Source organism: Manacus vitellinus, unplaced genomic scaffold (assembly GCF_001715985.3).
Source record: "Manacus vitellinus isolate BGI_N305 unplaced genomic scaffold, ASM171598v3 ctg7180002429761_pilon, whole genome shotgun sequence".
In the NCBI taxonomy this organism is placed as follows: domain Eukaryota; kingdom Metazoa; phylum Chordata; class Aves; order Passeriformes; family Pipridae; genus Manacus; species Manacus vitellinus.
In genome coordinates, this window is record NW_021938155.1 from 43,708 (window position 1) to 56,477 (window position 12,770).

The 12,770-nt window shown below is 53.5% G+C and overlaps 1 protein-coding gene across 1 annotated transcript; it reads left to right on the forward strand.

Moving 5' to 3' along the window:
• Positions 1 to 4,541: 4,541 nt before the first annotated feature.
• On the forward strand, positions 4,542 to 6,834 carry LOC108640537 (class II histocompatibility antigen, B-L beta chain-like). The gene is made up of 5 exons (XM_018077345.3): positions 4,542 to 4,671; positions 5,165 to 5,434; positions 6,061 to 6,342; positions 6,610 to 6,716; positions 6,826 to 6,834. The coding sequence occupies exons 1-5, from the start codon at positions 4,587 to 4,589 to the stop codon at positions 6,832 to 6,834; spliced, it is 753 nt and encodes a 250-aa protein (XP_017932834.2). The 5' UTR covers positions 4,542 to 4,586.
• Positions 6,835 to 12,770: the final 5,936 nt, after the last annotated feature.

Here is a 12,770-nt window from a genome sequence, read left to right on the forward strand (position 1 = left end):
CCTGAGTTACCCCCCCGCCTTTTTCCTGGGGGCGGGTCGTAACAGTCACTGCTGTCCCTGTGATGTCACTGCTGTGACTGTGATGTCACCGATGTCCCTGTGATTTCACTGTCGTCCCTGTGATGTCACCGATGTCCCTGTGATGTCACCGTTGTCCCTGTGATGTCACTGCTGTCCCTGTGATGTCACTGCTGTGCTTGTGATGTCACCGTTGACTCTGTGATGTCACCACTGTCTCTGTGATGTCACCGTTGTCTTTGTGATGTCATCGATATACCTGTGATGTCACCGATGTGTCTGTGATGTCATCGCTCTCTCTGTGATGTCATTTCTGTCCCTGTGATGTCATTGCTGTCCCTGTGACATCACTGCTGTCTTTGTGATGTCACCGGTGTCTCTGTGATGTCACCACTGTGTCTGTGATGTCACCAGTGTCCTTGTCATGTCACCAATGTCTCTGTGATATCACAGTTGTGTCGATGATGTCACTACTGCATCTGTGATGTCACTGATTTCCCTGTGATGTCACCAATGTCCCTGTGATGTCACCGCTATCCCTGTGATGTCACCAATGTCCCTGTGATGTCACCGCTATCCCTGTGATGTCACCAATGTCTCTGTGATGTCACTGCTGTCCCTGTGATGTCACCAATGTCTCTGTGATGTCACCGCTGTCCCTGTGATGTCACTGCTCTCTCTGTGATGTCAGCGATGTCCCTCCAACCAGACTGCAACCACCACTTTTCAATCAGACTGTGACCACCACTGTCAACCAGACTGAAGATCACCACTCTCAACCAAACTGCAACCACCACTCTTGACCAGACTGCACCACCACTCTCACCAACAGGGTTTTTTTCCCTCTCCCTTTACTTTGGGCTCAGGGGGCCCAACAAACACCACTCTGTTCATGCCCCAGGGTGCTGGGTTAGACATTTGGGTTTTGTGGGTTAAAACCAATTGTTTGTCTGTATAATCAGACTTATAGTATTATTTTATTAAATTATTATTCTCACTTAAAATCTCTCTTTTGAGTTGACTTCATTTCCCCTGCTGGTTTACTTTTAAACCAGCACAATCAGACTGCTCAAATTACCAGGGTATTACTCTGCTCTCCATTGCTGGCAAAATCCTGGCAAGAATACTCTTGAACAGACTAAAACCCACTATAGCAGAAGGAATTCTCCCTGAAAGCCAGTGTGGTTTCAGAGCCAACAGGAGTCCCACAGACATGGGATTTGTTCTCAGACAACTGCAAGAGAAGTGCAGGGAACAGAACAAAGGTCTCTATGGAACCTTTGTTGACCTCACCAAGGTTTTCAATACTGTGAGCAGAAAAGGTCTGTGGCAGATTTTGGAACGTTTAGGTTGTCCCCCAAGTTCCTTAAAATGATCATCTCACTCCATGAGGATCAGCACGGCCAAGTCAGATATGGCAATGCACTTTCTGAGCCCTTTCTAATAACCAATGGTGTGAAACAAGGCTGCGTTCTCGCACCAACCCTATTCACAATCTTTTCCAGCAGGATGCTCCAAAGGGCCACGGCAGACCTCGATGATCAGGACGGGATCTACATCCGATACCGTACTGATGGAAGCCCTTTCAACCTCAGGCGACTGAAGGCCCACACCAAGACCTTAAACCATCTTGTCCAGGAGCTGCTTTATGCTGATGACGCCGCCCTCGTCGCTCACACAGAAGCAGCTCTGCAGCGTTTAACATCCTGCTTTGCAGATGCTGCTGAGCTCTTTGGGCTGGAAGTCAGCTTAAAGAAAACAGAAGTTCTCCATCAACCTGCACCTCAGGAAGTCCCCCATCATCTCCACATCACCATTGGCCAATCAGAGCTCAAATCAGTCCAGCAGTTTAATTACCTAGGGAGCCTCATCTCCTCGGATGGTGAGATTGACGGAGAGATGGACAACAGGTTAGCAAAGGCATGGAGAGCTTTGGAAAACTCCATAAAAGAGTATGGCAAAATAAACACCTGAAGAAAAGCACCAAGATCAGTGTTTACAGAGCCATAGTGTTGTCTACTCTCTTATATGGATCTGAATCCTGGGTCATCTACAGCCACCACCTGCGACTCCTGGAACGCTTCCATCAACGCTGCCTCCGAACAATCCTGAACATCCACTGGTCAGATGATGTGACCAATCCATCTGTTCTAGAACAGGCAGCAGTCACAAGCATTGAGGCCATGTTGCTGAGAACACAGCTGTGCTGGGCAGGGCACGTCTCCAGGATGAAGGACCAACCACCCCCTCCCTAAGATCGTGCTCTGTGGTGAACTTGCCACCGGTTGCCGCAAGAGAGGAGCCCCGAAGAGGAGATACAAGGACTGCCTGAAACAACATCTCAGCCTTGGCCATATTGATCTCCATCACTGGTCTACTCTGGCCTCCAGTCGGGAGGTCTGGAGACACCCCATCTCTAACGCTGCTGCTTCCTTTGAGAACGCAGCAGGATCAGCATCGAGGAGAAAAGACAACGCAGAAAGAACCGTGTCCTGTCCATCCCATCCAAGGAGTCTTTCTGCTCTGCCTTTTGCAACTGGACGTGTCTATCTCGTATTGGCCTCTTTAGCCACCAGTGTGCTTGTAGCAAATGTGGGCAGAGCCCTTCCCAAATCTTCATTCACAAAGCCCAGCCATGATTTTGGATATTAATTTGGGAGTCTGGACTCACTGGTTTATTTGGTTCTGGAACTGGTATTTGGTTTATTTGGTTTTGGAAACAGGTATTTGCTTTCTTTTGTATTATGGGTACTTCAAGAAAGAATCTTGAAGAAATCCTTTCTGGTATTTTGGATATTAACTTGTGATTTCTGGACTTATAAGTTGATTTGGTTTTGGAAACAGGTATTTGGTTTATTTTGTATTCTTGAACCATTGGAAACAAATTGGGCCCCCCTTTGGAGGGACAAAGCTGTTGATGCTCCAGGGGTTCCAGGACCCTGAGGATTCCAGTGCCCACTGAAAGTGTTATTCAGGGAGATCCTCTCAGTCCCTGGATCTGGGGAGTTCCAAGCAAGATCCCTGGGATTTTATTAAGGTGTTAAAAGGTTTATAAAAGGTATATAAAGGTATATAAAAGGTATATAAAGATATATAAAAGGTGTATGTAACCAATATAGAAATGGAGCTCTATAATATAATATGATTGACCTATAAAAAGTTGTGCTAGAACTGTAAAAGAAGAGGTGTGATGCCTCAGAGCTTTTTGGAATTTTTAACTTTGGTAGATTTTAGAAGTAGTGGTGTAGTGATTGCAGATTTTAATGTAGCTGCATTCTATCCCTTACCCTGTAGCATAATGTTTGCACATCCCCAACCCTGTTACCCCATCCCATATCAACCCCTCTAAATCCCGTTAGCGTGTTTAGTCTTCTTTTCAAGGTAGAATTGTAGAAAAACCTGGACCAGAATGCATCACACAGACACAGCCACCTTCAAGCCCAGAACTTTGGAGGAGCTCCAAGGACTGTGGGTGCTGTGAAGATGAAGCTGAGGAAGAAGGGGTCCCAAAGACCCCAAAGCCAATTCCCAAAGGGGCGTGTCGGGGGCAGAACGGGGCAGAAGTGGGGGGTGGAGAGATCTGGGGTTGGATGGACCTTGTTATAAAATCCCAGAGCCACTGCCTGGGGGGTGCACGTGGTGTGTGTTCCCCTGGCCTGAGGCTCCACTAAAGGACCTGCTCTCTTTATCTCATCTCATCCACTCCCCTGGCCTGGAGTCTTCTCCTCCGCGCTCTCTTGAGGCAACGGGGACTGGACCTACCAGGTGCTGGGGATGCTGGAAATCCCCCCCGGTGCCGGGTGGAGCACGTCAGCCTGGAGCACCCCCTCAACTGGGACTGGGGTATGGCCCGGCTCCCCCAGCACCGGGGGCACACTGGGAGGGGGCTGAGGGGCTCTGGGGGCTGTGGGGAGAACTGGTTGGGAGTTTGGGGGGTAAGGGAAAGGGTCTGGGGGGGGATGGAGAGGCTGAGAAGGAGGTTGTTGGGTGCTGGGAGGGCTGAGGGGGGCTTTGGTGAGTCCTGGGGGCAACTGGGAGGGAGTTTTGTGGGAGCCTTTTGGGGATGGGAGCGGCTTTGGGGGTAAATGGAAAGGCTGAGAAGGGATTTGGGGGGGTCCTTAGAGGGATGAGGGGGCCCCGCCTGGACCCCCCAATACATCCCCGCTCTGATTTTGTGGGGGTCGTGTGTCCCACTGTACCTGCTTTTGTTCTGACACCAGCCGAATGCTCCCGATGTTCCCAGTAAAGCTTCCCAATTCTCTGCATTCCCTGGATGCCCATTTTTGGGTTCACCTGACCTCCCCTTTCCCCCGCAGCCCACGGACCCCCCGAACCCCCCAGCCCCGGGGCTGCCGCGGGGGCCCCCAACGGCCCTCAGCCAATCCCAAAGCGCCCACGCCGCCCGCGCCCAATCCCAGCGCGCCGCGCTGATGACTCATCAGTCGCCGGGAAGACGCCTCGAAAAAAGGGCCCCAACTGCGCCCTCAGCCAAGCCCAGCGCGCCCCAAATCCCCCAAACGGCGCCGCCCGGCTGGTTTTGGGCTGTCAGCAGCTGTCCGGCGCTGGGCATGGAGCGTGTGCGGGGAGCTGGGGCCGTGCTGGCGGTGCTGGTGGTGCTGGGAGCCCCCCCGGCTGCGGGCGAGGAGCTGTCGGGTGAGCGGGGGGGTGGGAAAGAGGGGGGAAAAGAAGAAAAGAGGGGGTGGGAGCCCCAAAAATGTGAGGACGAGGGGGGTCGGAAGGCTCGGACTGAGTGGGAGGGGGGTGGGAGCCCTAAAGTAAGGTCAGGGGGTCTGGGGATTGTGGGGCAGGTGGGACAGGGGTGGGAGAGGGGGGCAAAAGGGTGTGGGAGAGCAGGCAGAGGGGTGCCCTGGGGGTCCCTGGGTGTCCCTTGAGCCCTGGAGCGGTTCCCTGGGGCTCTGGGGGGGTGGGATCGGCACTGGGGGGTCCCCAACCCCCCTGTCCATCCCCGGGGGGCTGATGAGGGGGTTCCCTCCCAGCCAAGAGCCGGTGCTGGGGCGTCCGTGGGGCAGAGGGGGGTGGGAAAGGGGGGTCCGGGGTGGCCCCTTGAGCTCCCAGCCTGCTGTAGGGGGCTGTGGGATGATGGGGGGAGACGGGGCACCCCCTGACCCGTGTCCTGCACACACAGGGGTGTTCGTGTTTTCATCTCCGAGCGAGTGTCACTTCATCAACGGCACCGAGCGGATGAGGTACGTGGACAGGTACATCTACAACCGGGAGCAGTACGTGCACTTCGACAGCGATGTGGGGGTGTTTGTAGGGGACACCCCGTTTGGGGAGATCCAGGCCAGGCACGCAAACAGCGACCCAGAATTGCTGGAGTACAAACGGTCTGCGGTGGACTGGCTCTGCCGGCACAACTACGAGGTGTACACTCTACCTGCAGTGGAGAGGAGAGGTGAGCGAGGGGCAGAGCGGGTCCACTCGGACCCTGCCCCGGGAATGACCCTGGAGCCCCTCAAACCTTCCCTGGGAATCACCCCAGACCCGTTAGCCCTCCCTGTGCCCATTCCCGTGCCCTTTGGCCCCTCCCAGTCCATCCCAGTCTCTCCCAGTGCCCCCCCGCGTGTCCACCCCGCTGGGGCCACCGAGCTCCCGCCCCTCAGCCAATCCCAGCGCGTCTCTGTGATGACGCTCCAGTTGCCAGGCAGACCCAAACCAAAGACTTCCCTCCCCAGGACTCAGCCTCCCAGTCCCGAGCGCTTCCTTCCCAGTCCACACCAGTCACTTCCAGTCCTTCCCAGTCACTCCCACACCCTCTCACTACACTCCCAGACCCTCTCACTCCATTCCCAGTCGTTCTCACTTCACTCCCACATCTCCCAACTCTCTCCCCAGTGCCCCCCCAGCCAAGCCCCTTCTCCCCCACTCTATTCCCAGTCCCTCCCACTGCCATCCCAGTCCCTCCCACTGCCATCCCAGTCCCTCCCACTGCCATTCCAGTCCCTCCCAAAGCCCTCCAAGCCCTCTGCCCTCCCTCCCAGTGCCCCCCAGCTCAGCCCAGTGTCTCCCCGTCACTCCCAGTGCCCCCCAGCGTGTCCATCTCGCTGGTGCCGTCGAGTTCCCAGCCCGGCCCCGGCCGCCTGCTCTGCTCCGTGATGGATTTCTACCCTGCACCGGTGCAGGTGAGGTGGTTCCAGGATGGGCAGGAGCTGCCGGAGCACGTGGTGGCCACCGACGTGGTCCCCAACGGGGACTGGACCTACCAGGTGCTGGTGCTGCTGGAAATCCCCCCCCGGCGCGGGGTCACCTACAGCTGCCAGGTGGAGCACGTCAGCCTGGAGCACCCCCTCAGCCGGCACTGGGGTACGGCCCGGCCCCCCCAGCCCCGGGGGCGACTGGGGGCGACTGGGAGGGAGTTTGGGGGGTGCTGGGGGTGATGGGAGGGAGGTTGGAGGGTCCTAAAGGGGCCAGGAGGGGCTGGGTGGGATCCCTGCAGGGGCTGGGAAGGGACTGGCAGGAGGTTTCAGGGACCCCTGGGTGGGCTGGGGGAGAGTGGGCCGGGCTCTGTGGGGTGCCTGGGGGTGTGTGGGAGGAGGTTTTGGGGGTGCTGACCCCCCCGGCTCCCCCCAGAGATGCCACCGGACACCGTCCGCAGCAAGATCCTGGTGGGGGTCGGGGGCTTCGTCTTGGGCTTGGTCTTCCTGGCGCTGGGGCTCGGCTTCTACCTGCGGGAGAAGGTAAAGGGGGGTCCCCAAATGGGGGTCGTGTCCCCACCTTTCCCAGAGCTTGTGGGCCCCCCCTGTCCCCCCAACCCCTTTGTTCTCACCCCCTTTTCTCTCCCCACAGAGCTCCTGAGCCGCTGGCGGCCGCAACCCCTCCTCGTGGCCCTGGGACCCCCCCAGTCCATCCCCACGCTGAGTTTGGGGGGTCGTGTGTCCCCCCCATCCCTGCTTTTATTCTGACCCCAGCCAGCTGCTCCCAGTGTTCCCAGTAAAGCTTCCCAGTTCTCCCCAGTCCCTGTAACTGGGGGGCAGTGAGGGCAGGGGGGAGGGGATCCCTGTCATAGCTTTACTTGTTCTGAAAAACCAAGCAGGAATTTTTCTTTGCCCTGCCCCACTGGAAAAGAAAGATGTTGAATGGGGGAGGGGGCTTTGCCTTGGGTGACTCACACCCACAAAGGAACTGGCCCAGCCCACATTGCAGGTTGGGAGCCCTCAGAAGGCTCTGGGGGGGTGGAGTTTTTTGCTTTCTCCTGGGCAAAGGGCAAGGCCCTTCACTTTGGCCTTAACTCAGGCAAGGGCTGTGTTGGAGAGGCTCCGAGGTCCTTTTGTTCTCGGCCTGCTCATCTGGCTGTTTGCTGGTTCCCGTTTGCCTTCGTTTCCTGCGCCCTGTTCTGCCCCCAGCCCGGACCTGCTCGGACTTCACGGGACAGGTTTGACCCCCTGTACCAGGGTGAATTTATGCTGATACTTTTGGTCTGTGTTTGGCCCTGCCACCTGTGAAAGCTTTGCTCTTTCCCTGCCAAGTTATGGGAAAACAAGCCCTGATAAACGGGAAAGTTGTCCTTGAAGAGAGCTTCTTGTATAAACTGTTGTAATTGGCATTCTGTGATTGACGAGTTGTCCTGCAAGGTCGCTTGAAGGAGAGTTTGAGGAGGAGGATGAGGAAGGCTCGGCCCCAGACTCAATTAAGAAAGACCCCCAAAGCACACTGTGTGTGTGTGAGGGGATTTCCCAAGTTCTCACGTGCACAGAAGGGAGGCACTGACATAACGGGGGGTGGGACTGAGGGCCTCGGGCTGGGCGGTGCTGGCCACTCCTGGGAGGCTGTGGCCACTCAGTTAATTGTATAAAAAGCAGATAGTGCTTTCTTGGGGAGAGCTAACTTCACACCAAGGACAACGTTGCCTTTGGCGGGGACACCTGCCAGTTTGTGAACTCACTGACTCTCCAAGGATGCAGCTTCTGCTCTGGGTAATTATAGGCCTGCTAGGTCAGTAAGAGAACTTTATGGGCAACAGCTGGGGAACTGGGGGCTTATTTCTCTCCTCCTTCCTCCCTTTTGGGTTTGTTCGTTTTGTTGGCCACCTTTTGGTAATAAATATTGATTTTTGTTAAGCTTTCAATGGTGCCATGGTTTTCAGGCTTCAGTATGTTCGAACCCCTCCCTAATACATTTTTGGGGGCGAGGATGGGATAGTGAACACGAAACGCACCGTTGCCAAGGACAAAGTAGACTTTGCAGGTGGGATGCACAGCCTGTGGAGTGAACTGCTGTTTTTTGTAGGAAATTGGGCTAGGGGGCCAGGCTCCGGAATATAGCTGACTCCCTGTGCTGGGAGTGGCAGGGTTGGCTGGTTGCAAGTTTGGTGCTGGGCTGCTGTCTCTGGGGCTGCCGGGGGAAGAGGTTTTTTCCCTGTGGAGCTGCACTGCGCTCTGGGATACTTGTTGAGAAATCCGGGACCTGTCAGGAAAGGATTTCCTGCAGGGCCACGCCGGATGGGGGCTTGCCGAAAAACCGGGACCCGGGGCAGTAGGAGTTCCCTGGGGATGCGCTGGGCTGTATGCAAAATCGGGACCTGGGGAAGGGGCATTTCCCCGGGGACGCGCCGGGCAGTATTTAAAACCGGGACCCATGGAGGGAGCATTTCCCCAGGGACGCGCCGGGCAGTATTTAAAACCGGGACCCATGGAAGGAGCATTTCCCTGGGGACGCGCCGGGCTGTTTTTAAAACCGGGACCTGAAGAAGTAAAAGTTCCCTGGGGCCACGCTGGTCTGTGTTTAAGCCCGGGATCCGGGGGGGGTCAGGCTTTCCCCCCGGTTCCATGCCAGGATGGGTTCTTAGGCCCAGAACTCGGGGGAGGGGGGGCAGGCATTTTCCGTCCCGGGGCCACGCCAGGATGTGTTCTAACTGAATTTACTGGGAGTTCGCACAGGGGGGCTGACAGGAGCCCAGCAGCAAACTGCAGCGGGCAGAGGGAAAAAAAGAGATACTGACTTTTTTTTCCTTTTCTCGGCCGCTTTTTACCCCCTCCTTTTCGGAGGCGGGGGAGGTGGCAGTTTGCAGCTGTAGTGAGTCAAGAAGAGGAAAAAAAAGAAGAGTAAAAGCAGCTCCTTTTCTCTTCCCCTCCCTGGGCAGAGGGAGAGCTGCAGCCTCAGCAGCTGAGGTAGCAGGGAGATAACTTTTGGTTTTGGTAACTTTAGAAAAGGGAAAATTGTTTATATAGTGTGTTTTGAGATTTAGGCCAGCAAGCACCAGGTGCTGGGTGCACATGGGCAATTGGATGCCTTCGCACACGTTATAGTCAAATTTAGAGAAGAAGGTTAAGAATAGTATTGAATTTGACGAGGAGAGGAAAAAAAAAAAAGTTGGAACTTAGCATTGATTGATTAATTTGTGCCTATGTTTGGGATCTTATTGTGTTGAAAGCCCTGTTTAGGGAGTTTATGGTTATGTTTGTCAAGTTGGCATGGCTAATAGCATCTAATCCATGGAATCCAGCAGCCCCCAGGAGCTGGTTTCTCCTCTGAGGGTGCAGAGCAGCAGGGCCTCTTCCAGACCCAACTGTACCTTCTGGGAAGGTTGGATTTATAGGAACAAGCTTTGTACAGAGAAGTCAATTAGAGAATTAGCTGAGCTTTGTTTTCACGATTGTTGATAAAAATTAGTTGCTGTGACTCTCTGTATGTTATGCTCTTCTGAATTAACCTGCGTGGAACAGGTTAATACTCTGTCCCCTGAGGGTGCTAGTGGATATGGGGTTTTATGGCCCTGGTGGGGGCAGTGAGACAGCAGCTGCCAGCCTCAAAGTCATTGTGGGTTTAGGTTCCTGAAAGTTTAAAAGCCATGTTAATTTAGGTTCACGTGGTGGTAATTTTCGGTTCACGCGGTGGCCATTTAGTTCACGCGGTGGGCAGGTGTGAGTTGGGGTCACAAACAGACACCTCAAGTAGATATTAAGTTGTTAGTATGGGAAGGGGGGGGTTGTTTGTGTTTTGTCTCCCACAGGACCCCGCTGACTTCCAGCATGTTTGATGAAAGCTTATCATGAGCAAGAATTCTGGACAGAGATCAGTGAATGCTGCGCAGCACAAGACCAGCCCGACTATTACATGGAAGGAAACATATCCTAAACATGATTCATTTGTGTCTACTAACTCTTACTAACTGGTGTAATGATTCAGTTATTGTGTACCTGTCTGTTGTGTGTCTTATTGTCCACACCTGATGTTGTGATTCGTGTAATGCACAATGTCTGTCAGGTGGTCCTTGTTTATCATTTGTGGTTCTCAGTGAGTCTGGCCAGGGTCCAGGAAGATACAGTGGTTACAGACATGACTACTCCTGCATTAGCCTATTCAGTGCAGGCCATGGATCTTGAATGACAAAATAGATAGTTATGCTTTGTTTGGTATTACTGGTACGCAACAATCAGGATTGGAATACTATTCCTGACCGGTGTGCTGTCAAGTTATTCTGGCAGCAGTGTTAAAGGTTAAGGCTAAGCCCTGGCTTTAGGATGTGAAGGTAATATGTGATTGCTGTATGCAGAGTGTCTGCAATTTTGCTTGGTTTTGCCTCCTGGGATGAGGCAGACATGTCATTAAGGGGGGAAAGAAGACAATGGAAAACTGTAGAACTTGTAACATCCTGAAGCCTAATGGTCATCACTGCATAGAGTGATCCGTTTCTGTGCTGTTCATGTCACACTGGTGATGTTTGTGAAGATCAGACATTGTTTTGCAGTGCTCATATTTGTATCTGTTTTGTCCCAGTAGTGTTACAGCAGGTGGCAAGAATTACTTGGAATCCACAAATGACATAAACCCGTTGGCTTACGAGTCTACACAAGAACATATGTGATCATGAAAGAACCATGGGTGAGGTGCTGGGCCTCGCAGAAGAAAAGTCTTATGTTAAAAGGCTGGTTGGCAAGACTGCAAAGGAAGGACTGATGTTTGTGGACCTCCCTATGGGCTCTGGCTCGCATCATGCCTGCAATTTTCTTGTGATGAACTAGTAACATTCTAGTTAGGTGCAGAAATAGTTACTTTTATAGCATGGAGGCAAGAGATACCTGCACTATCACTCCATGAGGTGGAGGGGATTGACTGCAGTCAGGGGCAAGCTATGGCAGGATGATTTGCCCCTGATGAGGCCTCGAACCTGCACAGAGGGTGCAAATTATCTGTAGGAGCTTTTGGTTAAACCGGAATGGTGTCTGGTGTTGAATCAAACTCCAGGCATACAGTGCCTGTGATGGCTCCTGATAGGCCTGTAAGAAATTGTGGCTGGCAGTCAACCACTTCATACTATAAAAGATGAACTGAAAGTATAAAAATTGTTCAGTGGTTTAAGCTACAGTGTGTAGGAAGCCCGGAGCTTCACTGTGTTGTCTAAGCCCATATAAGGGACCACACCTGTTCATCTGTCTGGGAATGACATCTGCCAACCGGAGAATGCTTGTCCAAAGGACTGTTGACTTCCAGCAGCTGATTACTGAATCCCACTTGGACCTCCTTCCTGGAGATGGACATGATTATCAAGATAATATTGTCTGGACTTTCACTGTGGGAAACTCTCACCTGTGCCATGGTCCAACCACAGACCACGCGGTGGCATGTACTAGGATGGAGTTGTGATGATATTTTTGGTCTGTGTTTGGCCTTAGCCACCTGCAGTAGTTTATAGTTCTTCCTGCCAAGTTCACTGATAAAACACTGAATTTGCCCTTGGAGGGAGAACTTCTGTATAAACTGTTTTAATTGGTCTCCTGTGATTGGTTAATGGCTCGTCAAGGGCATTTGGAGGAGAAAGTGATGATGAGGTGAGGAAGGCTTGCCCCCAGACTCAATTGGGAAAGACCCCCAGGACTCACTGCGCCTGCGTGGGGGGATTTCCAAAGTGCTCACCCATGCACAGGAGGGGGGCACTGACATAACCAAGGGGGTGGGATTGGGAACCCCTGACGGGGCGGTGCTGGCCACACCTGGGAGGTTGTGGTCTCTCAATTAATTGTTTAAAAAGCAGACAGTGCTTTCTTGCAGGGAGCTAGCTTTACTTCAAGGACAACGTTGCCTTTTGGCGAGGACGCTTGCCAGCTTGTTAACTTACTGACTCTCCGAGGATGCCACTTCTTCTCTGGGTAATTATAGGTATGTTAGGCCGGTAAGAGACCTTTATAGGCAACAGCTGGGTGACTGGGGAGGTCGCGCTGGGGGCTTATTCCTCTCCTCGTTCCTCCCTTTTTGGGTTTGTTCATTTTCTTGGCCACCTTTTTGTAATAAATATTGGGGTTTTTTGTTGAACTAGCAACGGTGTCCGTTTTTCGTGTCTGTATATCTCAGACCTTTTTCCCTGATAAAGTAACCCCTCCCCGATACAGTGTGAGTCGCGGGTCTGCCTGCCTTCCTCGGCCGCCACCGAGCTGGTCTGCCTGCCTTCCCCACCGCCACGGGCTTTATCTTTCCTCACCATTTTACTGTTTATTGCCTTCCCCGCCGTCTCGTGTGCCCCATCTAGCCCCGACAGCCTCACTCATTCCCCGGCTCCACCCGAGCACGTTCCATCGCGGCTCTTGGAGCCTTGGAGCTCCCGGGGGTGAGGTGGGGCTGAGCCCCTTCCCAGTGCTCCCAGTGTGCCCAGTCACCCCCCAGCACCCCAGGGAGGGCTTCGGGGGGACACAGCACACAAGGGCTGCTGGGGGGTCCCACCTCACTTCTGTTTGTTCTGTTCTTCCCAAACTGGGCAAAACAGATTTTTGGATTTTCTACCCGAACTCTGTCCCCCT

What these genes read in the sequence shown, in the direction of transcription:
- LOC108640537 (XM_018077345.3), top strand. Translation starts at nt 4,587, where the DNA reads ATGGAGCGTGTGCGGGGAGCTGGGGCCGTGCTGGCGGTGCTGGTGGTG. An exon ending in TGCGGGCGAGGAGCTGTCGG is followed by an intron (nt 4,672 to 5,164) that starts GTGAGCGGGGGG and finishes CTGCACACACAG; the next exon opens with GGGTGTTCGTGTTTTCATCT. An exon ending in CCCCCTCAGCCGGCACTGGG is followed by an intron (nt 6,343 to 6,609) that starts GTACGGCCCGGC and finishes GGCTCCCCCCAG; the next exon opens with AGATGCCACCGGACACCGTC.